The sequence below is a fragment of the Anguilla anguilla genome, chromosome 8 (assembly GCF_013347855.1).
Source record: "Anguilla anguilla isolate fAngAng1 chromosome 8, fAngAng1.pri, whole genome shotgun sequence".
Lineage (NCBI taxonomy): Eukaryota > Metazoa > Chordata > Actinopteri > Anguilliformes > Anguillidae > Anguilla > Anguilla anguilla.
Window position 1 is genome coordinate 16,617,604 of NC_049208.1, and position 26,386 is coordinate 16,643,989.

Sequence of the window (26,386 nt, forward strand, 5' to 3'; positions counted from 1 at the left end):
TCTGTGTATCAAGTCACTCTTGAAGTCATTGAAAAGTAGGTGCAGCCAAGGTTTTTGAGAAACAGAATTTAATTAAATGCTGTGATTACAAAGGAGTGTGTCATGAACTTTTAAAAATATTTGCAGTTGGAAAAAAGATTGGGATCTTCAATACAGCGTCTCAACGCTTTGCAGTTACTTCCGGGCCGTAAGGATATGAAGTTCATCATGAATTACCACGTCAGACTTGTTCAAACATTGGCGTATTTGTTGCCATTGGTGACCACCCTGTCTTTCATTCAGAAACACAGCGCTCATTTTTTGACTGCTAGGCTTTCATAAAGACCATTTCTACAGTACCATCAAGTGGGTTTTGTGCAAGATGAAGGTTAATCATGAGGTAGGTGAGGGGCAGCCAACTATAAGCAGCTGTTCTTCCTGTTCTGAAAGATTTAAGAACAGGGAATTAGTCACACCACACTGAGCCATGCAGAAAAGTGCTTTACAAATTCATGTCAAAATGTGTCTTATTCTGGATTTTTGGTGAGAAGGGACATTTAAAGTACTATAAAACTCAGTTGAGAATTCCCATTTAAGGACAATGATGGCTCATTTAATCAAATGGGGATCAGTCCAGGGACAGCAGTTGGGTAGCCTATGCCATGCCTTAGCAAACAACTGGCATATGTTAGTGAATAGCTGCATGTGCAAAAAACGACTGACCACCCCCCTCCCCTGGGTTGTGATTACTACGAAACCCCCACCCCCCTTCTGTGATCCCTATCGCAATTTGCCATCCTTAATTTTACACCAAATACCTCATCTGATTACGTCTACAACTGACTATTAATTCATTCATAGTAGTAATTGACACCATATGTTAACAGGCAATCAATACATAACAATGACCATTTTTTATTATTATTCATGTATGATTCTGGTGACTGCTTCATTAGTTTTTGATGTATTACGCATTAGTCTGTTCTTTCATTCATTATGATTTATGCATTAATTCATCAGGATTTACACATAAGTTCAAGTATTAGTGAATTAATTTGTGTCCAGTATTGGAAAAGTGTTACTGATATTTTTATATAGACTTCAGCATGGTTCTCATACCCTGACAAATTTAGGCTAATGGAGGTATCAGAACTACACAATTGTCGTGAGACTGAAAACATGCAATCAAATGTTAGCAAGCCTAATTAGTACTAATTAAAGAAATCCCTCCCTGGGGAATAATCAATGCTCCTTCAGGCCTTGCTTTAACTCCTAGGATCTTAATTTGTCAGGAGCTTCTGCTGTGAGTTTAGAGTCCACTATATTAAATGGCAAACACAAACTTTCAAACAGCTCCAGAAAAATCAAAGACAAGATTTATTTGTAATTCCTTTTGAAATGTGAAACTCACGATGACCAGCAAACATGATAAAGGCTCAAGATCAAGGCAGAGTGGGGATGGCAGTTCGGCAGATGTCCACACAAAACAGCAGAAACATTTAATAGTGCATTTCATGAATACAGTTTGGTCAGTCTGTACTGCCTGGAAGTACAGTTCTACCAAAAATTCTATTCAAGTTCTCACTGGGAGCTATTTCAGCAAGCAATCTCTAATTTGCTTTGTGTGAAGCGGCATCTGTCTGTCTCTCTTTGCCAGCCACAGTGTGCCATATTCGCTGGCTACTCTGACATCTGCTTTCAGTGGGGAAACAATGGAATCCCCCACCCCACTCAATAAAACCTGCCTAAAGTCTGAGCGATTTCAGTACTTAGACCCTTTGCATTCCTGGAAAAGACTCCTGGGAATATTGCTCTCAGGGTTGATGACAGTATTTTGTGGGCAAGCCATGCTCTGTGAGTAGGCTAAAGATAGAGGTAGACCGGCCCCATTTTTGTCTAACAATTTGGTGCCTAACATGGGGCTGAGCATATCCAATTCCCCCTCCAATTTGGAATGGTCAATTATCTGGGCAATTGCAGCCACATTCATGTGCGAACCCCAATGCCGATTTGGGGTGGGTGTAGATATCCACGGTTCTCCAGAAAAGCTTGTTTCTCAAGGATGGGAAGCGCTTGGAGCAACTGAATCCTCTCTGCCCAGGCGGTCCAGCTGGGTGCCTGAACGTTGCATTTACCTCCTGTATTGCTCTTCATCAATTGTAATTGGAACCGCAATCATGGAAAAAGGTAACAAATCAAAAGTCATCCAGAAGTGGTTCTGGGTTTCTGTATTGATGGACCTAAAATAATAAAATATTCTAGTTTGTAAATTTTCATTTAAATCATTTAAAAAATGCATTTAAATTGCATTTCTGTAATGAGAATTCAAATCTGGCCACTGTTAGCATAAAATCCACTTTATGTTAGCAAGGTCAGTACCTGTCTGGCACTAAAGCGTTGAACTCAAACGTGCTCAACATCACACATATGGAATACAAGCATCCATACAAGCAACTGGCCACTACAACTGAAACCATGCAGGATAAAAAGCTACAGAAGTCACTTCCTGTGCAGCAGTACCTAATTAAAACTGAACTGGCAGTGAACTGGTTTTTAAACCCCCATGTGCTGAACTGTTCCATTATGGCTACAATATACATGCACAGCTGACCTTGAATCTCTCATCAGCTCGCCCATTTCTCATGGTAATTCTTCACTTCATGCTCTTTATTTACTTGGCTTTTGTCACTGCAATAACCTCTACGACCCCTCCGCATCCAATGGATGAATGGAGCTCTTCTATACGAGATTATATTTGTTGTATTGGTTCACCTATAGGACCTCTGATGGAAAAGCATGTTTTGAAAAGGAAGCGGGCAGTTCTGCAATATGACATCACTTTTATTAGCCTGGATGAATCGAACCCACTGTCAGGCACAATGATTGATGCGCCAAGCAATGGCAGGTAGTTTAGTGGCCTGCAGTGCAGTCTCGTACAATATTAGCATTCTGACCTCCATCTCACATCTAATTTCTTTAAAAGCTATTCTTGGCCCAAAATCATGGAAATGAGTCATATTGTCAGTGGCATTTGTCAGTACTTCTTGCATTTTTAGATTTCTTTGTATTGGGGCAGGTACTGAAATGGTGAAGAAAATTCTCCAGATGGTTAAATCTTCTGCTGAAGAAACCAGTCGGGTGGCCTGTTTCTACTATTACTTCATTCTCAGAAGTGCTTCTACGTCAAGAGCATAGATTTATTTTTTTTGCACTATTCCAAGTTTTAAAAGCTTTTTTGTGCAGTTTCAGAACGTTTGGCTATCACTCCAGTTGCACACATTCCATCTGTATAAAATAATCACTATAATGAAAGTACCCAATATGAGTTTCTCATGTTGTCTGGGCCTATTGCAAAACCTCTGCCTGGAAGCTTGAATGTTTTGGAAGTAGCTGCTAGGCGGATAGTGTTAATGCAATCCAAACCAAAGTGTTCTCTCTCTGGGCATCATTTTTAATCTGAAATGATTGTCTATGCTGTTAAATGTAAGTTATAATCTCATATTTAGAGATAATGTATACACCTGTCTTTTGAATGAATTACAAAAATTAATGAAATAACAAACATCTGCATGTCTTTGCCTTTGTGAGCTAGTTTCTAAAACATGTGCATTGAAAGGGAATTTTGCAATCTGCTTGAGCTGTGACAGTGCTGGTGATTCTGCAGTCTGCTTGAGCTGTGACAGTGTTGTGATTGTGTAGTTTGAGTGAACTGTAACAGTACTGTTTGAGATGAATAGCACCCACCTGGGTGATGCACAGCTACCATTTTGCACTGGAATGTCCACCACACATCAGCTCTGGTGGGGTGGGAGAGAACAATTTTTTAGCCAATTAAATACGGGGATGATTAGGTGGCCAGTTGAGAGAGCCAGGTTGGGAATTTAGCCAGGACACCACCCTCTATTCTTTGAACTGAGTATTACTGTAACAGGGTCTTTAATGACCACAGAGAGTCAGAACCTCAGTTTGAAAACTAATACTACATAGTGGCCCCTTCACTGGGCTGGGGATTATATCCATTTTACATATTAAGCAGTTTTTTTATGCTACCAAAATGTATTTGCATAGAACACCATGAAAATTTTATCAGAAGCTGACACAATGACAACTGCATACGAACAATCCGTTTTCTTTATGATTTTAATATGCAAAACAATATAAACAACTGTTTAAAATGTAAATATAAAAGTACAATAACACTGAGACCTTCAGCAAAGATTTTCATCAGCAATTTAAATGCCTCTGATGAATGAATGAATGAATGAATGAATGAAACATTTCATTTTTATAGCACCTTTTCAAATGCACGAAGTTCTACACAGTGAATAGGAAACTCACTTCAAACACTGTATGTTTACACTGATATCCCCTCAAAATCAACTAGTTTTCTCAAAAAAGTACTAACTCTCTGGTTGAACCCTCTTCTTTGATTTAGAGCCCCTCTCTGGGTTGATACCCAAGAAGCACCTGTTAACAAAAGGCCAAGACAAAAGCTTTCAGTTTCATAGACATAGGCACTGTTTCTCTAAGGTACATGAAATAATCTTTCTTTCCGTCAAACATCGAATACAACAAAGAAATTTCCTGAAGGCCAAGTGAGATTGATGCCACATTTATTTTATCACACAACAACACAAGCTGATAAACCTGGCTTGTCAGAAGCATTGCAGATGTAAAACGCTCAATTAAACTCACATAATGGTTCAAAATTTCTGTATAAAATAATGTTAAATCACAAAAAGCCTGCTTCCCATATTGTATTATTTTTTAACTTTGATATCAGGTATTGGTTGCATACAATGCTATTACTGTGAAATATTATTGTTAAATCTTGTTAAGTTCTGTAATTTTGTATAGTTATTTGTGGATGAATATAGTATAGCTGTAATTTTCCAGAGGTCTTTTAGCTCAGGATATGAATCATTCTGACTAATCGGGAATCCAAGGACAGATCATTTTCTGATCTTTCCACATTCCCCACACCATCCTGGTAAGATACTCACAATGTCATTTATAAAACTGCACTACTACCATTGTGAACAGCACTTCAGATATCCACTAGATGAACCTGAGCAAAGTATATTTACACAGAATTATTTCAGTAGTGATATTTACTCCTACACATTTCTTTCCCCTAAAGGTTATTACGACCATACAGGAACCAGACTTCAAATAAGCTATGCATAAAGTCTGAAGTGCATATGAACTGTTGGTCTGTTATGCAAACATTATGATCCACTATCTGAACCAAGGATGCACGTTGCAAAATACCAACGTGACTTTTTCTCTGATTCTTACACCCAGTAAGCAGTAATGTTCTTGTGCGAGGTTTAACAATAACATTCACTGAATTTCAATTATTTATTTTGGTTGAATGTAACAGCCTTGTTTATTGCTTTACTGAGCAATGAAAAATGGTAGACTCTCAGGTGGTATACCTACAGCCTGAGCCTGTGTCAAAGCAGCTATACACACGTGTGCAGAGGCACACAGTACAGTACATATATATATATATATATATATATATATATATATATATATATATACTGTATATAAAACCTGAAGTGGGCGTGGTGTAAACCGTAAATGGGTGGAGTTTAACACAGAAGCTGTATAAAATACCATAATTGCCTGACTTTCACAATTATAATCACCGGCTCTGCTATTGTTGAGATATTAAAGTATTCAAGTCATGGTTTTACAATGACATCAATAATAATATTACTAGCTTTGAGCCAATCTGTGACCACGGTATGTGAACAAAGAAGACAATCATGCTTATTAAAAGTGTGCAACCTATTCAGAGGCTGGAGTCTTTCCCAATTTAAAGTAGGCTTGGTGAAATGTTCACATTCATCACAGTTGTGGGACATAAATCAAGATTTAGGTTTCGTACTTCAGTTCAAATGAATGATGATAAAATGTTATGAACAGTGAAAATGGTCCACATGACTATGCTTCAGTAGTATCTGTGGAAGATCTGAATTGCCAGTCATTCTTCCTGGATTATCCCAGAAACATGTCCATAGGGCTGAATGTAGCCCTCAGCAGATTTGCTGGCTGATCCTCTCTCTATATAAGATTTCATTATGTCCCTTGGAACATAGAAGACATCCGCAGCTGAAATCATCTGACATTCAAAAACAAAAATGGCATTTATTTTAGGGGAATGACAAGGGTTTAAAACCTATTGGGAGGTGTCACTGCTGGCACATGACTTGCATGTTGGGTTTTGCGTAATGGAGTGAGGCACCACATGAATGTTAAAACTGCAGCAGCCCTGCAGCAAAACAGGCATGCGGGGATGCTCTGCCGCCACTCTTAATTGGATTTCTTTAAGTGTGGAGTTCATTGATGCTTCCTGGATTAAACCTATCCAAGCAGCAAGATTAAATTGCTTGACACCTTGAGGTGGGTAAACCCAGAAAATGCAACAGGAACAGGAATGCTCACTTGGACAATGTTCGCTTTAACATAGGCATGCCGGAATTTATTCAGTGCCTTGCGAACTGTTGGGAAACAAATGCTCCCGTTGCTCTTTGTTTATGTCTTTTTAATAGGACAATTTGCAATTGTGATTTAATTTCTTGGTGATTAATCTTTGCCACATTCTTTACCGGAAGGGGGGCTACCGGTTTGGACCCTGTGTGGATACTGCTGCTGTGCTCCTGAATTGCCTCTGTAAATCTCTGTTTGTATAAATAGATAACACAGCTTGTTATGAAATGTAGGCTGTAATATTATGAGGTGCTGTCTGTAAAATGTTGCACATTCTGCAACCCTGTTCAATTTTTCCACATTTAGCATTGCCAATTATGAAAAAATGCGCACTATTTTCAAATGTCCACAATCTACTGTGTTAATATAAAAGCCACAGTACCAACAAGCAAAACCTTGACTGCTTTCAGTGCTTCAGTCCATGTGAGTGTGATTTATTCTACCCCAGTCACATACCTGAATGGGTTACGCCTTACTTTTTTTACGGGTGCTCCTTTAGCCTGGGGAATTTTATTTTATTTTCACACTGCCTTGAATCTCAAAATCAGTGTGAAAAGAATGTCTGGTCAGAATTATATGGGGAAAGGGAGAGGTGGTGACAAGAGTGGACGTCACAGCGAATTGCTCGCTCGCTCACTCGCTCGCTCCCCTATTCAGTGGAGAAATTGAATTTCAACAGGCACCGGTCTGGAAAAGGCAACTGACTCAGGTGGCAAATTCACCATCACTCTCATCCAATATTACGGCTTTGGTGGTTAGTCAGTTTTATCTGACTTTCAACTGAAGAAACTGTTATTATGTGTCCCAGACCTCGTATTTTGCCTTACTCTGAAGGATTTTAATAACAGAGATCCAGTGTCCCGCCATTAATTCATCTTGACAAGACCCACAATGTCCACTCCTTTTGGCCTCCAAAACCCCAACTTTCCTCTCCATGTTGTCGGTGGTGTGAGGAACAGGAGCGTCACTGTGATGGATGGACTTGTTGAAGTTCTATTTTTCTCTTTCTCTCTCTCCTCCCTCACCTTGGCCTTGTTCACCAGCACACTGGGCAGGGAGGCTCTCTCCATTTTGTTTGCACAGAAAAGCATCTCCATGCCTTTGGCCACCAAGGATTAGAAAGAGAAACCACCTCTGCTTTTGGGCAGAGTAGGGTCTTAAAACTTTGCTTCCAAATTGGCTCACCCTGGGAGTGCTTATTGTTTGGTATGCCGTGTACAACACAGCAGTGTATTTTCGCAGTCTCTATCTGACAAGGAGAGTGCTTCTCCAATTGATTTTACTGAGGCTGTGTTGAATGAACAAAACAAAACAGTACAGTTCTTAAATTACATACCTGCCAGGATTTTATTCTGACTGAACTAAAACATTGTACTTTCCAAACCTTTTCCACTTTTACACTTCATGTGGTCCTGTTTGCCATTTTAATCAGGCCCAGTCCAGCACAAATTTACTGAATCTACACACATTAGTGTTTGTTACATTTTGTAACATTTGCATGTTCACTACTGAAGTCAGATTTCAATAACTTATAGTAGAATATAATATTTGCCTTCTGTTTTTAACTAATTTTGATGTTTTCATTAGTCAATGGATTTTTAGCCATAAACATACTGTAGCCCTGTAGCACATCTTCCAATATATATTTCCCATCAATTTTTGATTACAATTAATCAAATTTATGCCTACCTTGCCAAGGGCTTTTATGCAAAATGTCCCCATATCTTTACATTGCTAACTTCTCAAATAATGTAAATTTGCCTTTCTCATTGGAGACATCAAAAGGTGTGTGCAAACAGTTGGCAGTCAACCTGAAAAACATTATTATGATATAGTGACATTTTATCCATTTGTCTATTGTCTATGAACGCCAGACCTGTCAATTAAAAAAACATAAGACCTCAGGGGTGGACATGTTTAGCAGTGTGAGAATATTCAAGGGCTGATAGCAAATGTGGTTCATTTTCATGTTTGCTTTGGTGTGCTGGTTTAAAGTTTAACATTTACGGTTTTGGACTGTTGAAATTCCATCACTCATTTTGACAGCTGTGTTTGCCAAGTAAATATCTATGACCATAATTATGTACTCTTTCTTCGTAGTATGGATAGGCTTAACCTGTCTTTCATAATTAAACAATATCATTGTAATGGTGAGTTATGAGACTGGATTGTGCAATGCACTTTCTGGAAAATTGTATTTAATATGCAAACAGTTATGTGATAATGCTTATTTAAACAGTATATCTAAGACTGGCACGACTCAGGATTTGGCTTTATAAACCAAAGGTTGTGGGTGTGATTTGTGGGTAAACACAGTGCCCATCGGAAAAAATCACCTGGACTGCGTCCATAGAAATATCAATTTATGATATTCTATAAATCCAGGAAAATGGTTGCCATGGAGAAAGATTGTTGAAATGGGTTTCATATGCTGGTTTTGTTTTGCTATCAATTGATTGGCTGACAAGAAACAAGTGCCTGAAATTAAAATCAATGAGTATATTGCCAGGCTGACACACTATGTCAAAGCTAAGACTCTTATAAGGCAGCCTGGACCACTTGCTATATTCTAATAAACTTTACCTGTGGTTTATTTTATCATAAAGAATACAGCATGTACTTTATATATTGCTGAATGCGTATAGATTGAATATAATATCTTGGCTTGGCATGGGGCCCAGAACATTACCTTTAAACAGGGCTGAACTAAAAGATCTTTAAACCTCTGAGACCAGCTGGACAGATGAGAAAAAGAAGGGGAAATCGGAGAGACAACACTCAGCAGAGAGCGTTGGTGAGCTCTTAAACGCATGGGGAGAAGCTGTTTTGCAATGTAGGCCTGTACTTCAGCTGCATGAGGTTTTGGAAACAACTCCTCTCCCAGGACTGCGCTGAAAATCTCCATCACGGGCATCCGCAAAAATGTTCATTTCCTCATGAAATTTCCCTGGAGATGCATTATTCAAGATTGCTTGAAGGAAAGGATATAGAAATGTAACTCTTTGTAGGGCTTAAGTTAAATCGAGCCGCATTTTAATAACCGATGATGGGAATCTTTATTCTCCCGTTTGGAATTGTAAATGGCTGTGGTGCTGCCGCCCTGCCATGCAGGCGCACAGAAAGCACTGCGACTGTAATGCAAGAACTTCACTCTCCCACTCACCTGCAAGCCATTTCCAGTGCCGGGGCTAAATTGCGCCCCAGGACAAGCAAAATGAATTGGTGGAGAGTACCTCCAATTCTTTGTACAACTATGCCAACAACCTGTAGGCATTGTCATGGGCTTATGAATTTCTAATGCTTTTTGTGGGGCTGTAGTTTGATATACGTGGGTAATTTGGTCTTAGTCAAACCCACATGCAGTAAGCTGATTGTGCTGCGGTTTCCTTATGGGTTCTCATCTTGCCTCCCCCTTCCTCTTTATATATCACACAAACAGCCTGCTGTTTCCCACTGAAAACCGCATCTTCCAAAGGGCCAGTTTAGGGTGACCCTTGGGGGCGAGAAACAGCCAATTATGCAAATGTATGCTTGCGCCAGATTAGTATACATTCGCTGGAAAGGAAATATTACTCACTTAGCAAAAACCTATGCAAAACGGGGCAGAACACTGAATAGTCAGTTATTACAATGCACCCATTTAGGCTGGCCATTGGATTCTATATGGCCCGGGTGCTGCAATCTCAAGCCCTCAAAGTCCTCAACTGGACAACGTGCACGGATGATAAAAGAGTCTAGTTCAAGTTCAAGCCCTAGCCATTGATATGAGCACAAATCATTGGCATAAAACTTGCATGCCATGCATATTGAGCAGATTTTATATTAAGAGTCATTTAAATGAACACACAAAATGCTTCCCCAAAAGAGCCCCCTCTTTCTGTGTCCCATGATTTCTTTTCCAAACAAGACAATGAGCCTTTCTGCCATGATGCTAAAAAATGCTTTCTCGTGAGACGTTCATCCCTACCACCAGTATCACTCTTTAAATCAGCGTTTCATTAATTTATTCATAATTTAGGCAACTCTTTAGTTCACACTTCACTATCCTTTTTACCATAAACTGATGTCTGAGATGTGTTGGCCTTCATTGTGGCCAATGCATCGCAAATGTTTGAAGTCAAAGCAAGTTCATTGATGTATTAGTTGTCTGGAAGTGACCGCACTTTAATGCTGAACTAGACCTGTATTCAATCAATATGTGTCCTATATTTTGACAAGTCACCATAGATGTTGTAATCTGAGTGAGTTTTGAGAGACTTCTGAACTCGCCAATCGGAAAAAAAATTTTTTGTATGTGTTTTATTATAGATCACTGTTAAAGACAAATGTTGATTGAATCTAGGCTCTTATGTGCCCAACACTCTCACAGTTACCTGGCTATGGCTGCTCCTGGCTTGCTAATCTTTTCTATTTTTTTTTTTTTTTTTTTTTTGCAGTTAATGAATGACTTGCACTTATTAACAGTGGAAAGGAAGCAAAACTTTTTAAGGCCTTAAATTGTGCACGTGACAAGGGTAGTTCCTTCCTAAAACTTATAATAGCTACAATAAAATATTGTGTAATTTGACCTCTAAAAACACATGGGAGTGCCCTCAAAAGGACTAGCTGAAAGGACTGGCAGGCTTCCCTGACTGCCAGCACATTTGTTTTTGTTTAAATAAACGCAAAAGTATGACAGTGTGACTATGTGACTGTGTGTGAGGTGTGTGTGTGTGCATATAAAATGACTTACTGTTTAGGATTTAAACATTACACTGTATAAAAGTATGAATTAGTTTTTTTTCACATGATTATATAAGACCTATTTACAGTTCTCTAAACTTGCCAATAATGCCCCAGAGTTCTTTGTTTGTGGCATCTATTGAATTGCAATATTCAACGCATAAATGTACACAACGATGACGCACCCACATTCTGAAGAAAACTGAATCTGTATATCCAGGCAGCCCTGATACATTCATTGAGAATGTTTTCCCTTAATAATGAATGAATGCAGCAATTGTCCCCATCCAGCATTGATTTTATAATGAAAGTATTATAAAATCAATGAAATGAAGTTTTATTAAATTTACTTGGTTATGATGTCGGTGTTTATGACTTCCTGTAATTTGCTCCTGTGACAGTAGGTTGATGCACCACATTAGGCTGACACACACAAAAAGAGAATAACCTAAAAAAGCAACCTTACTTAAATTACACTTATGTAACTACACAAGGCTAAAATCTTTGACATTTTAATTTACTTAAAATGTCATCTGACCATCAGGAGACAGATCGGCTTGAATGTGAAGAGTTAAGGTTACAGCAGGACTTTTATTCAGAGTTTGAATAATTTTTAAATAACCAATTACAGTATTTGTTAAATAGCTATATATATGGCAAATGTATGCAGAAAGAATAATGCAAATATTCACCATTTTCACAATGATGCTTAAAGTGTATACATACAGTGAGCTCCATAATGTTTGGGACAAAGACATATTTTTTCTTGATTTGGCTCTGTACTTCACAATTTTAGATTCATAAACAAACAATTCACATGTGGTCAAAGTGCACATTATCATTCTTTCACAGTCCCCCCATTTCAGGGCACCATAATGTTTAGGACAAATGGCTTCACAGGTGCCTCTGATTAGTCAGCTGTGTTCAATTGCTTCCTCAGTGCAGGTATTCTAGAGCTTTCAGTATCTAGTAGTCTTGATTCTAGGCTTTTGATTGCCTTTGGAGTCTGTTTTTGCCATTGTCACAATAAGGACCAGAGTTGTGCCAATGAAAGTCATGGATTATGGGATTATGAGGCTGAGAAATAAAAAACAGCAGTCAGAGACATAGGCCAAACTTTAGGCTTACCAAAACCAACCGTTCGGAACATCATTAAGAAGACAGCACAGGTGAGGTCAGTAATCAGAAAGGGCCTGGTAAGCTAAGGAAGACCTCTAGAGTCGATCACCTAATAATTATCACCATAACGAAGGAAACTCCCAGACACCTGTTTGACAGATCAGAAACACTCTTCAGGGGGCAGGGGATGTGTCAGTGACTACTGTCTGCAGAAGACTTCAACAGAACTATAGAGGCTACTCTGCAAGATGCAGACCACTAGTAAGCCACAAAACAGGATGGCCAGGTTACAGTTTTCTAAGAACTACCTAAAAGAGCCAGTAGAGTTCAGGAAAAAGTCTTGTGGACATATGACTGTATCAGATTCATTAATTTGTATCAGTTATGGAAAGGGCAAAGTGTGGAGGCCAAAAGTAACTGCCTGAGATCCAAAGAATCCCCCCTCATCTGTGAAACATGGTGGTGGGAGTGTTATGGTTCAAGCATGTATGGCTGCTACAGGTCGTATCTCACTTGTTTTCATTGATGATGTAACTGCTGATAGCAGCAGCAGCATGAATTCTGAAGTGTGAAGGCACGTCAAAGTATTTCGTCGATGCATTTCTTAAGAATAATGGTACTCTTTCCACCGTGTGCGACAGCGAAGTGCCCCCAGTTTTGAACATATTGCTGTTCTTGCTGGGAGGTGTCAAATGAAACAAAGCATACGCACGCACAGAGGAGAAAATAAGGAGAATGATTTTCGTTTCGGTCATTCAACTTCTGCGGCTGATTTCCGCTCCCTTTATTCGCGTGTATGTCTGTATTCACGCTATAATCACATCCTTGAAATTCATTTACAATGACAGCGTCCCGCGGGTGAACACGAACACTACCTGTATACCCCGCTCTTTCCCTACCCACAGACGTTCAGCGCCGGAGTGCATGTGAGGGAGGCGCTTCGTCCATTGGCTTGTGCTCTGTCACTTGGATCGAGCCCACCAGATTTGTGAATGGGACGAGTCGAAGTCTGACAGATGAGCAGTGCGCGCAGTGGAAACGCGGGCGAGTAGCCTAGTTCACATATTTGAACCGACAAATTCAATCTAATAACTTGAAGGCTTCAGTCAGTTCACTGAGAGCCGATCAGTTGAAACTTTGAATAAGTGCCTACACGGCAGTCAAATTTGCTTGACGCAGCGCGGATTGTAAATTTTACAGTTTTAGAAGAGGAAACGCTTCTAAGATCTAGTTCTTCGAAACGCGATGGATGCTTCAAAACCTCTCTTTGTTTTTTCGCTGAACGTCTTGTTTTCGTCTGTGAGTATAATTTTCTATATACAGGCATTTGCTTTTGAATTAAGATCCGACCACCAAGTAATGTTAAATCGTTTAAACTTTAACATGGCCTTTGAACGTTTTGTTAATTAATGGCATGTGTGTTCATGGAGGTGAAATTGGTACACCTGGTTTGCATTTTTTACAATGCAAATGAGAGATTTTCTGTTGCGTAAATTAGTTTGTATCAAGTGTATTTGTAATTGCGATGGAGAACTTAGTTTAAAATAATCTAAAAGCAAACAATGTAGGCTATTGCAGTAGTATCCGTGTCAAACAAAAGTCCAAATTTATAAGCTTAATGTCAAATTTTATTTTTTTAAATGTATTTAATTTTTTTTTTCGGGGATATTATGTTGACTCTGCTATGCGCTTACCACGAGTTAATACTTTAAATATTTCGTTATTTAAAACCAGTGTTTTAATATTATTCTGAACAGAGATATACAAACTAAAATGGAATGGGGCTATAAGCAATTACGATTAAAATGCTGAATTTGTGTGGTTACAAGAAACATGACGCAAGACCCAACGGGAGCGTCCTTTCCTGAAGGGACGGGGAAATGCGGATCAGATTCAGGAGTACAGCCAGGGAGCGCCGTGCTGGTGCGTTCTATGCACACACATACAGTATACAGCCTGCCATTGCAAGATGCCAGTCATGATATCATCTTCAAAAATTTTTTTTTTGATAGGTTATTGCTCGCGACTGCGTTATTTCCCTTTACGGCGTTTAACTTTGTTGTTCTTTTTACCTTTGTTTGGTCAGTCGATTTGTCGCAAAGCCGTGAGTGAGTGTGGGTTGAGTAATGTTTAGCGCAGTGTATTTTCTATGGTCGGGGACGAGAGCCTGTTGAAGTGTGTTTTTTTGCAAGGTGTCAAAATAACAATTACCCAAAACCATCACATATTGCTGTTGGGCTGTTCCGTCACTAATGCAAGAAAATGGAATTGAGTTATCACTGTCAGAATTGAATCGGCTATGCCAGGTCTAAGACGTGAGGACGCGCAGTGGCACAAATTTTATGGTCGTGTGAGATATTGTGCATAGCAAGTAGAAAAGGGGCAATGCTGGAATTTAGACTTAACACCTCTTGACACCACAGTTTAGTCGCTACTGTTTAGCCCTATTGTGTTCTGGGCCAAACTTACTGTAACTGTAAGAGCTATATTGACCAAAAAAATATTTGGCAACTTGGCAACAGCTTTTATGTTTCCATTTATACAACCAGAAATATACTAAACAGCAGTATCTTGCCTGGGAATTGAACCTGGGACTGCCTCCCCTTGTAGATCTGCTTTCTCAAGGGTAGAGACAGTGAATAGACTTGAGCTAGATATCAATCATTGCATTAGAATTAGATCATCATGTAAACCAGTGTTTTAAGTATGATATCCTAGAATTTTTTAATTGTTCTATTACTTTATATCCCTTTCTTCAGGTTTGCAACAAAATATGCAGAAGTTGATCATGAATAACAGGAAAACCCACCAACTATAAAATTCAGATAGTTATGCCCCCCCACACTGAATTCCTTGCAAGACTTTTCAGGCTGCAGAATGACTAGAGATTTAACCAAATTTAAAAAGGGCCCACATGCAATTGTATTGCAAGACATGCCTTTAAAAATGACATAAAGCTTCCTTAGCTAATTTCTGAATTCGGGTTAATAGTGATTTCAATGCTCATTGATTCAAGCCGGTGCTGTCTAGCAGCTCATTGCTGCCTTGGAATGCCAATAAATGCTCGTTTTGGGTGGAGCACAGGAAGTAGTGGGAGGTGTCTGAAGGCCATTTTCTTCCTCAATGATCATTTCTTGCTCAGGTCTTCCAGCTGGCATCCTTCCAGTCGAGGTAATGGCTTGGCTGGGTAGATTTGTCATTGCAAAGTTTCAGCAGTGGACAGCATCATTGCTTTGGAAAACTCTGACCACAAGGAACTATCATTCTGGGATTGCTTGGGTTCACGCCTCTGCATTGTGTAAGGATATCTTCCCATTCAATCTTGCTTCTCACTCTGTAGCTTGCAGTTATAATGCTACATAAACTGCGTGCTGCGCTTTAAGTTTTATTTTTGCGCAGCTGAAATTAACTTGTTGCTTTGACATGTTAAATGTCAACTGCAAAAATGTTCCTATTTGTTCTCCGCTATTTGCCCAAGTAAACAGTTTTGTCCGTATTTGTATAACTCAAGATTTGGGAACTCCGTGTATGAGCCAAAAGGGCAATGTCATGAAGCGGAGTCTTTCTCAATCGGTAACCTGTTAGTGCAGAACCACAGCTATCCATCAACTTGTGTATGAGTTGTATAATGCACATACAGTATGCTAACATTTAAAGGTTATCTATGCCCCTGTTTCCTTTGTTTTCAGAGGAAAAGACATCTCTAAGAAGGTGTGTTCTCTGTCCCTGGAGCCAGTCTCAAATTATAGTTAGTTTTGTAATTTGAATGTTGCCACTTGCAGACCAGAAACATCAGGACAGACCCCCAGTGGCCGTAATGGTTAAAATGTCAGAGGAAAGACCTCCCCCCCCCCCCCCCCCCCCACTCACAACAACTTTCCACTGCCCCCCCCATCCTGTAAAGATTACAGGGTCACACTTATTTAGGGTCAGTGGCATTCCCTGGGGAGAACCCTGTGAGTCTGTATGAGAACCTGCTCATCTTTCCAATTGATTGCGCTCATAATCAGCTGGCCACAGTTGGCAGGGGCCAAGGGGGAATTATTAATTAAAAAAACACTGATTACTGGAACTGAGAGCTAACTGAGGCCTCTCTTGGTTTCCATCAGGCTGTGATTAATACAGCAATGGTATTTGTCCCCATGGCATGGACAGGACGTTATTCTCACGCTACCAGTTTCAAATCTGGGGCAGGGCTGTTGTGACTAAAAAATGGAAGTGGTCTACAAACCCTTATGGAAATCCTCTCTTGCTTTAATGAGCACATCGGGATTTATGTGTGAATTTGGGAGAAGGTGGGAAAAGGTAATGAAGACACATTGGCCAGAAAATATTGCTTGTTATAAAGTTCAACACAATCACCAGACCAATGATTAGTGTCAGGTAGAAGCAATTTTTTTAAATTAATGTCATTCCAGTAATGGAATGCATATCTTCAGCTGTTTAATATCATCAAAAGATCTTAGAATATCATAGAACTTTGTGAAGATATTTTCATAATACGATGGCTTCTAATCTCAGTTTAGGAAGTATGAATTATATATTTTCAGCCATGTTTCCACTGAATTCCTCCACAAATCAATATTAGAGGGCTAACAGAAATTGGTTTTGACATTAACATTTTTGAGATGAACGGAAACCAAGAATTATGGTGATAACAATGAAATGGTTAAAATAAAATACAAAAAACATGTGAAAAGACTGCTGTAAATACACATTAAGGTACAGTATATATTATAGGTCACCCACCCAATATAGCTTGGTTGCATAAAACATAACCATTCTTGCATGTGACAAATTTTTATTATTGGTATTTGGGGGGTAGCCATGTGATTTCTCAACTGCAAAAGAAATTGGTATAAATGAATGAAAACAGTGTTGTGGTGTCAGTTAGACATTCATGAATCTACAGCATGAGGTGGCAGTGTAGCCTAATGGTTAAGAAACTGTGCTTGCCCTTTAACGTCTGTGTGTTTGATTTCCAGGTGATGGGCTGCTGTTGTGCCTTTAACCTAAACTGCTTCAGTAAAATCATCAGTTACATTGTAATCCAAGTTGCTCTGGTTAAGGGCCTGCAAAATTCCCCAAAAATCATAAGTGCAATGATTTGGCATTTAAATAAGTATGTCTAAATGGCAAATTGGAGCTTTTCAAAAATTGAAGGGTTATGATGGTTCTGTACTCTATGCACATGTACCCATCAAAGACAAGGTCAGTGGTACTCCTTATTTAATGTCATAGAGTGATCATCTTCACTCCACGTGAAAGCGTTCAATTCCTCTGGAGAGATACGTCTTCCAAGATGACAATGCCCCACCCAGAGAGTTCAAAATAGCCCAGTGGTTTTGGGAGTATGACATCTTATCCAAATCATTGCGGTTTCAGTCTGGTCTGAACCCAGTTAAGTATTTATGATGTGTTCCCGAATGATTCCTGAAACATACGTTTTAATTTCTGATTCACTTCCTGGTAGAAGGGTAGAGCAATTTTCCTTCTGCTGAATGGGACATTGGTAGACCCTATATCATAGCGCATCCAGGCTCCTGGCCACACAGGTTGGCCCCGCACCCTTATAATTGGCTATATTAATGCTTCCATTGCTTTTCAGTACCTGTTAGCATCGCTTAGGAGTTCATACTTTATTTATTTTGTTGTTTGAACTCATCGGAATTGGTAGAATTTTACGCCGACAAAGGGCTTTCAGCAAGCACATGAAGTCACTGCAGCCTTTCTTTCGTTTGAATCCTGTATTGCCCGAGATTACGTAGACAATAAAGGATGGGCTGTTTTTTTGAAAATGTCTTCATTGACAAACTGTCCACCTTATGGGGGTGTCTTTACATAGTAAGCTCAGATGCACGAATGGCATTCTTTTCACGGAATGCCATGGCAACAGCCCTCTTTGTCTACGTCCATTCAACAGCGCCCTTGGAAGCATTCCACCTTAATGGAGCAAAGTGATTCATACAGCATACCACAATCACTTAAAAAAAAAAAAAAAAAAAAGATTTAAATCTCTGCCTATGTAATATTTTTACTTTAATTCCCTGTGGACCATTTTAAAGATGGTGTTCTTTATCTGTTGTGATGAGGAGGAATGAGATTGGGAGGAATAAGATGATGATGATGATGAGCAGGAGGAGGAAGAAGATGACGACAATAATGATGTTGATGTAGAGGAGCAGGGATAAGGTGATGATGATGTGGAGGAGGAGGAGTGAGATGATGATAATGATAGTCATCATGCTCCATTAGCACAACATAAATGGAAAGTCACCGGATCCTTTGGGTGTCTGTAAGGAGATTGTAGGCTTTTTTGTGTCTGGCAATGACATTTAAAATATTAAAATAAAATGACAGGCCAGAAACTGATACTTGGATTTTTGTGCAGCAGTCTCAATAATGAGGGTTAATTGAATTCATAATGTGAACCTGAACCTTTTACAACTGTATTACCCATTTTTAATAAGCTATATATTTCACCGGCAAATGCACACAGATATACTGTGGTCAGACTGTTTTCTGTCACAGTGATGGCCAATTTAACTCAGGCTTTAGCACACCCAGGAGATATCATAAAATGGTTTTGACAAAGTCATGTTTGAAAGTCTATTCATTTAATTGGCATCGGATGCAATCTCTGGTAACATTTCATTTTCTGATCTGCAGTTTGATTAATTAATTTATTATTATTATTATTATTATTATTATTATTATTATTATTATTATTATTATTATTTTAAATGCAGTGATATGTAAAATACAGTAATACCAGTGGTACATTTTTTTCACAAATAGGTCTTCCAATTTAGCACTTGGAAATCAAAGGTAACAATGGCTGCTTTAAATCCAGTCCATGCACACCTGTAGCTACACACTTGCTAAATCACTGTTTACCAAATTTCCACTAAACATGTACTTCTCTGACTCTGTTAGTAGAATGGCTGATCAAAAGGTCAGGAGTAGCATAGGTAACCTTTGACTAGTGCCGTACTATCAAGCTGGTAGCTGTATATATTTGCATATCATCTTGTGTTAGCTTTCATACTGTGATCATTCTTTGGCTGGGATAACACTGTAATCCTACACAGTAAATTCCGAGAACTGAAATATTTTGTCTGACGCTAGGAACCTGAATGGGACAGTAAAGCCTGCATTTGTCAAAACTTTCCTGGCCGTGGATCTGAATTATGTGCTCAACTCTGGCTCTCAGCTTCACATTCTTTGGAGAAGAAAAAGATAAAGTTTAAAAACGAAGAAATTTATCATTTTACTTTTGTCAGTTTTCCATTGCTGTAATACAACTGTCATACTTGTTGCATCCGAAATTGAAAACTAACTGTGCTACCAAGCGATAGTTATTAAGGTAACAGCTTCTGTTTCACTTTAATTTGCCGCACTGAAAGCAGATGTTTTTTTCTCCCGTAGCACAAAGCACGTTTTTCCCAGTATGCTGTTGTGTCCATTTTTCACAGTGCAGTGAATTTTCTAAGATTGAGGGAAAGAGGTGTTCTTTTTTCCACCCCATAAAATGAAATCTAGGCAGCTGGAACCATAACGGTGTAGATAATCTAGTTTTTCATTACAGAATGTATTTTCCTTTTTGGGCAATCGGGTCTCATAAATCAAATGTAGCAATCAATGTTAAATGGATGTTGTCTGCCTATTTAAAAAATTGTTTGGTCACAAGAAAGGTCATGAATTGCAATGAGGGAATGTTTTTCTTCCTTACCTGGAGCTGTCAGCTCTGGTTAAGATATTTTCAGGAGCAGCTTTTGTAACACACACACACCACATGTGAGCAATTTTAGTACATAATTCTGTTGCCACATCAAAAACATAAATATTTACATTTGTGATAATAGATCAATAGAAGGGTAAATCTGGGATATGATCATTACAGCATAAACTCAGTATAACTGTATGTGCACCAGGGCCATATTTGTTAAGGTGGGATCACATGGGCTGTTCTTTGAAGCCTTGCCAGATAGCACAGATATTCCAAATTAGAGCAGGGCCCTGAGACCTTACAAAGGGGTGAGAAAAACCCCAGTAGTATCATGCTCAGTAACCAGGCATCATGACAGACTTCTTAAAATGTAATAACTGAAAAATCTTCATCACCCGGGTTCAACAGAGCCGCCCAGCAAAACTATGATCCATGGTCTCTGTGACCTCCACGTGAGGTTAGCGAGGCACAGGCTATATATGATGCTAACAATATCACTCTCAGTGAAGCTTGATTAAATGCAGCCCCTATAAACTTCTTCATCCAACAGAGTAACCGCTGTAAATCTCACGTCCGCTGATGTTCCCAGTGGTGACTCTGCAGAGGGACATTCTTATGATAATGAGCCAAGCGTATAATTGGAAACCTCTGGAAAATGGTGTGGTTTACGTGAGGAATGAACTCCTGTGTCACTGTCCTAATTTATAATGGAGGTGATCCATTCCTTCAGTTTCACCCCTGTGGGGACCTCTGCAAGCTGCGCAATAATTTTAGCAAATATAAATCATTACACGTGATGCTACGTTTGAAAACACTCAAAGTATGTTGCTTCCAGTTTATCACTCCAAACAGCAAGTGTTTAATTGGCTGTAAGAAGACTGCGCAAGTTTAGATAATTGATGGTAAGTGACGGCAGCATTAAGCTCTCAGGTAGCTTTGAGAGCATTAAGAGTGAACTCGTCCCTTTTTCTGATGAACATTTCTGGTCTTGTTTGCTCAGTGGGAGGCCTGCTGTGGTGAAAAGCTGAAGAAGCGAATTAATTGGATGCACTTTCAAAAGGACATCAGCGGGTGTCTGTTTGTAGAAGTGCCTGGGTTTTGAAAGCGGGCGTCCTGATTCTTTTCTGTCTTCTGTGGTGTTCTGCAGCTGTCTGAGACTTTCACATTTTGTTTTGTCTCGCACATAAACATGATGATTATCTGGATGTATTTATCAGAAAATTTGGATTCCTTTGATCAGCCCTGGTGTTACTCATTGGTCATCTTATCGCGTTCTGCTCTGCATTTTGGGCGGGCACTTGTTCCACAAGCAGAGTTATAAATAAAGTTATCAGCAAACAAATACTTTTTGTACCATGTTTGCTCATGTGGCCCAGAATCTGGCAGTGATTTGGATTCCAAGCAAACACAAAATCCACCACAGCTAGAAAAAGAGCCTGATTCCTCCTGAAAATGAAACAGAAAAATAACTGTGCATTAGTATTTATGTAGAAAGTAGTTTTGCTAGAACAAGAAAGGGGACCAAATCAAAGACAGATTTCTCTTAAAAGCACAGAATGATTAAGTGATTAGGATCACTAACTGCAGGTTGTGGCTTTTTGTACTTTTTTGTTTTTACAGGTGCTGTCTGTTCAGATGTGTGATGTTGTAATCGAAATTGAGCTGGCAAGAAATCAGTGCATTTCACAGGCAGAATCAGAAAATGTCACTTCAGGTAAGTTATAATTTGGTTCTGTAAGCATTACTCTATCCCAAATATAAGTAAAATTAATTGTAAAATATCAATTGCAACATGAGGTGATCCTGTAATTGGGTATCCTTTTGTTGTCACAGTCAACCCAAGCAATAATTGCATTAGTAAAGCTGCCATTCAAATATGTTCCAACGCTGCCCCTGTACTTTATGAATATTGTATCTCATCATTCTCCTTGATTTCGCAGAGATATAAACAATGCGACAGTTACGTCTATAAAAATGCTTGATTCAGAAAGCCTCTATATATTGTCTCAATTGAATGTTGCTTTTACCCTTGAAAAAACCCTTGTTTGTAATGATTAGCATAATGAAATCTGCAATGGCAGAGATGGTGCAGAGATTTTTTGGAACGCTTCCCCTTCCAGAACAGTCTGTCATTGAATAACTGTGAATAAGTCATTGAATAAGTATTGCCTTTAACACAACCACTCCTAAAGCTTCAGTAAGATATGAAATGAGTTATACTTGCCTACTTGACTAGTGGGAGATTTATCCTTAGCCTGTGAGTGGACCCCAGGGATGAAAAATTAGTTCATTTAAAGCTGATTGAAAGTTGCGGAGGATTTCCCAGAAGATGAAAACCAGCCCTAACAAGTCCCACCCAATGATGTACCAAATGTCCTTTTGAAGGCAAGGTCACATATTTGCTGCAAACCTGACAACCCCCTCCGCTCAACCCCGCACCACATCCCCCCCTCCCCGTCCCCCACCCCGCAACTCCCATCCTCCCACAACCACTTGCATAAATATTGCCGTGATGTCAGTGGTTCTCACATTTATTAATGAGGCAGAAACCGAGGAACACTTATGACTGGCCATGTGATTTATGGGTGTGTGAGAGATTTTGTCAGAACTGGACCCAGTGTGGATCCCTGAAGTGGGTCTGTCCGCAGTGATTGCCGCCTCCCCTGGCAGAGAGGTTGTTTTATTAAAAAGTGTCATTATGGACTTTCGTACCGTGGCTCGCGTTGGATGATGCGCAGCACCCTGAAGGACTTCCTTTTCTTCCCTGATGTCTTGGATAAATATCAGTCTGGCACGTATGTGTCCTGGAACATAACAGTGTCTGAAGTCCTTCCGCTGGTCTATATGGCGGAGGTCAGTGTTCATATCCACATTGAATGTCATCATTTTATAAGGCACGGTAAAATGCATTACTCCTTCCAATTCCGGTAAGAGGAGAATGGTTTTCTACACGTGGATTTGTAAAGGAACTCGGAACTTCCAAATTATTATTATTATTATTATTATTTATTTTTATTTATTTTTTATTTTTCCTGCCATCACATGATATATTCTACACCATTTTGTTTCGGTTTGTGCCAAAACGTGTGGAGCATGGGCACCGGAATCCAGTCCGGAAGGGCCCGCAGTATCTGCTGTTTTTCAGGGTGTTTCAGCACCAGTGATTCATTTAAGTTGTTGATTGGTTAAAGAATCTACGCACCTTCTCAAAGAGTTATTTGTCCACTGATTGAACAGGAACCACAAATCCCTGTGGACACTGGTTAATTTTTGGGATCCAAAATGCTTGGTTTTTTACATTTGTTATATACAGTATTGCTAACGTTAACTAGCTCTTCTGTGAAGTCAGTCCATCCTTGTGTCCTGCCATTTTCCCCTAATAATCCTCCTAACAAAACTGGCAACTGGGTGAAACCAGCAATCACTGCATTCATCCTGCAGGCAATGAATGTTTGCCTTCCTGCAGGTGAAATAAATAATCCAAAAATTTCTTTGGATTGACAGCAGATGGTTGCCATGGTTGTCAGTTGATTCAAGCGGTATGTTCTTCTCAGTCCATATAAGTCTTAACTCTGGCCTTTATTGATCTAGATGAATTGTTAACATCCATTTTCCCTTTGTGCTCAGAGAGACAGCACATATAAGCTAACAGTTCAGTTCTGAGTTCTGACTGAGTGCACATTAAATTGTCAGCACCTGGCAGTCTTGAGTGAGTGGACTCTTATCCTCTCTTTGCTCTTAAGTTAATAGAAGTGCTAAATGTTAACATTGCCAAGTGAGGCTCAAGACTGCCCTTCTGTGAATCAAGTCAAAATGCTACAGATTTAGTTCATTTCACATTCCTTTTGAATCGTCCAACTTGACGGGCTGCTTTTTGAATACTGGCTCCAAAAGTGTTGCCTTGTCTTTACTTGAGATGTGTAGACTGTTGAAACAATTGTTAAAGCTTAATTCAATGATACATAAGCTTGAATTTTATTATTTTCAATAAATACAAATAACAATGAATGTATCACGAGGTAAAAATATAGCAGTTTTCCAATTTCTCGATTTAACTAGAATTTACTCTCTGTAAATGGTAAATGGACTGCATTTATATAGCGCTTTTATCCAAAGCGCTTTACAATTGATGCCTCGCATTCACCAGAGCAATTAGGGGTTAGGTGTCTTGCTCAGGGACACTTCGACATGCCCAGGGTGGGGGATCGAACCGGCAACCCTCCGACTGCCAGACAACCTCCTGAGCTATGTCGCCCCTATAAGTAGTAAGGAACTCTGTAGTGGAGTTCCAACAGAATGCATAAACAAAAATTATGCACATTGCAAATTATCTTAAGGCCCACTACAGAAAAACAAGTCATATTTGTGAGATTACTGCTTGTACTCCATCAAATGTGTGTTTTAATTACTGCATAGTCAGAAACAGTGAAATCTGTGCATGTTTCCTAATTTCCCCAAACAGATTGGTTCATAAATTCAAAAAATGAAAAAGTTCTTTATTAATGTAATCACATTCATTATATAAATCATTGCTTTGTCCACTGCATGAGAATTCTTACTTAATATTTTGTAACAAAATAGTTATTTATGTTTTAACTTGCGATGAGGACATATCCTGATTTTGTTTAGGTTTAACATACCATGATGATGACTGAATAAATACTCAAGGTCGATGAACTCATTTAAAGCTCTCTCCACAGACTTACAGTCCCATCTTACACAAATGCAGATGCATTTTCAAAAGCCACTGATGTTTAGATGTGAGGCCCTGTATTTATGTAGCTTGTAAACACTGCGCATGTCCTCGGATTGTAATGGATGTTGGTTAGAAATGTCTGCAAAAATGACTAAGTAATAAATCGGAATACAATGACTACATGTATTGGGATATAAACAGACGGGTGGCAAATTAAAGGAAAAACCAGCAAAGGAAAAACTACCATAAAGTGTCTTCATTTTCAGTTTTGGGCCACCACGAGCCACCAAACAGCTTCAATGTACCTTGACATAGATTGCACAAGTCTTTGGAACTCTGCTGGTGAGATGGAACACCATTCTCCTGAAAGATATTCCCTCGCACTGTCTAACACGTCGGTCCAAAATCTCCCATAGGTGTTTAATTGAGTTGAGATCTGGTGACTGCGAAGGCCATAGCATATGATTCACATCATTGTCTTGCTCATCAAACCATTCAGTGACTGCTTCTGCCCTGTGGATGGGGACATTGTCATCCTGGAAGAAACCACTCTCATCAGGGTAGAAATGTTTCATCATAGAATAAAGGTTATCACTCAGAATAACTTTGCAGTGACCCTTCCCTCTAAGGAAACATGGACAGTTCTTGCATGATTATAACCGCATGATAACCACTCAGTTACAATGGAAATATATCCCCGAATGTAACATGCCATCTGCTGAAAGGTAAATCTTTTTTTTTTTGTTCAGCAAACACTAGAGAAACACTAACCTAGTCCACCACAGCAACACTAGAGAAAGACTAACCTAGTCCACCACAGCAACACTAGAGAAACACCAACCTAGTCCACCACAGCAACACTAGGGAAACACTAACCTAGTCCACCACAGAAACACAAGAGAAACACTAACCTAGTCCACCTCAGCAATTCCTTTATATAATTGTTTTGACTGCTTACTGTCACTTACAACATATGGCTCACCCACTTTTATATCAGTGGAACAGTCAAGAAGATTTGGTTCAAGCCCTTTAAAACATGTTGTAGGAGACTGTAGAAATCAGCTTGAGATAAGTACGGTTTTGGTTGGGTAGAGGGCTAGTGGTTGATGTACAAACAGGCGCTGTGCTTCCTCTGCAGCACGCAACACATGGACATTGATAAATGTCAATAACCACAAATTATGGTGTGCCACTTGGCATGTCATGGTAATGCAAATTGCTGCTTTGGTGGTGACATAACATGACCGCACCTTATGCCTATTTATGGTTATTGACAGAAGCACTCTTTTTAGGTACTGCTAGAGGTGTTATGTAGTACTTGTGAAGGAGTTATTTGAAAGCCCATTCTTAGAAAGTGTTGCCACACATATATGTTCAGTGAAAAGGCTTCTTCCACCATACGTCTTTAATTATGTGGAGAAATGATGGTTGGAGTGTGAGCAAAGCAACATAACGTATTTTATTGAGTTATTTTGGGGGTGGTCTCTTGGGGAGGCAGTGTGTAAGGCCATTGTATTTTAAATTATGAGCATAACATCTTGGATTAAAACCTATATTTCAGGGTATGTATTAATTCAAGTCACCCGCAACAAAAAAATTCAGAGGTGCACAAAACTGATGTTTGATGTCCAAACCCAAATGCT

At 39.3% G+C, this 26,386-nt stretch overlaps 1 protein-coding gene across 1 annotated transcript in view; it reads left to right on the forward strand.

The window, feature by feature from the left end:
* The first annotated feature begins 13,151 nt into the window (after positions 1–13,151).
* The window catches only part of LOC118232745 (vasoactive intestinal polypeptide receptor-like), a 55,315-nt gene continuing 42,080 nt past the window's right edge, over positions 13,152–26,386 (forward strand). The window contains exons 1-2 of the mRNA XM_035427814.1: positions 13,152–13,617; positions 21,668–21,761. Coding sequence (XP_035283705.1) covers positions 13,564–13,617; positions 21,668–21,761 — 148 coding nt within the window. The 5' untranslated portion in view covers positions 13,152–13,563. The remainder of the gene's footprint in view (positions 13,618–21,667; positions 21,762–26,386) is intronic.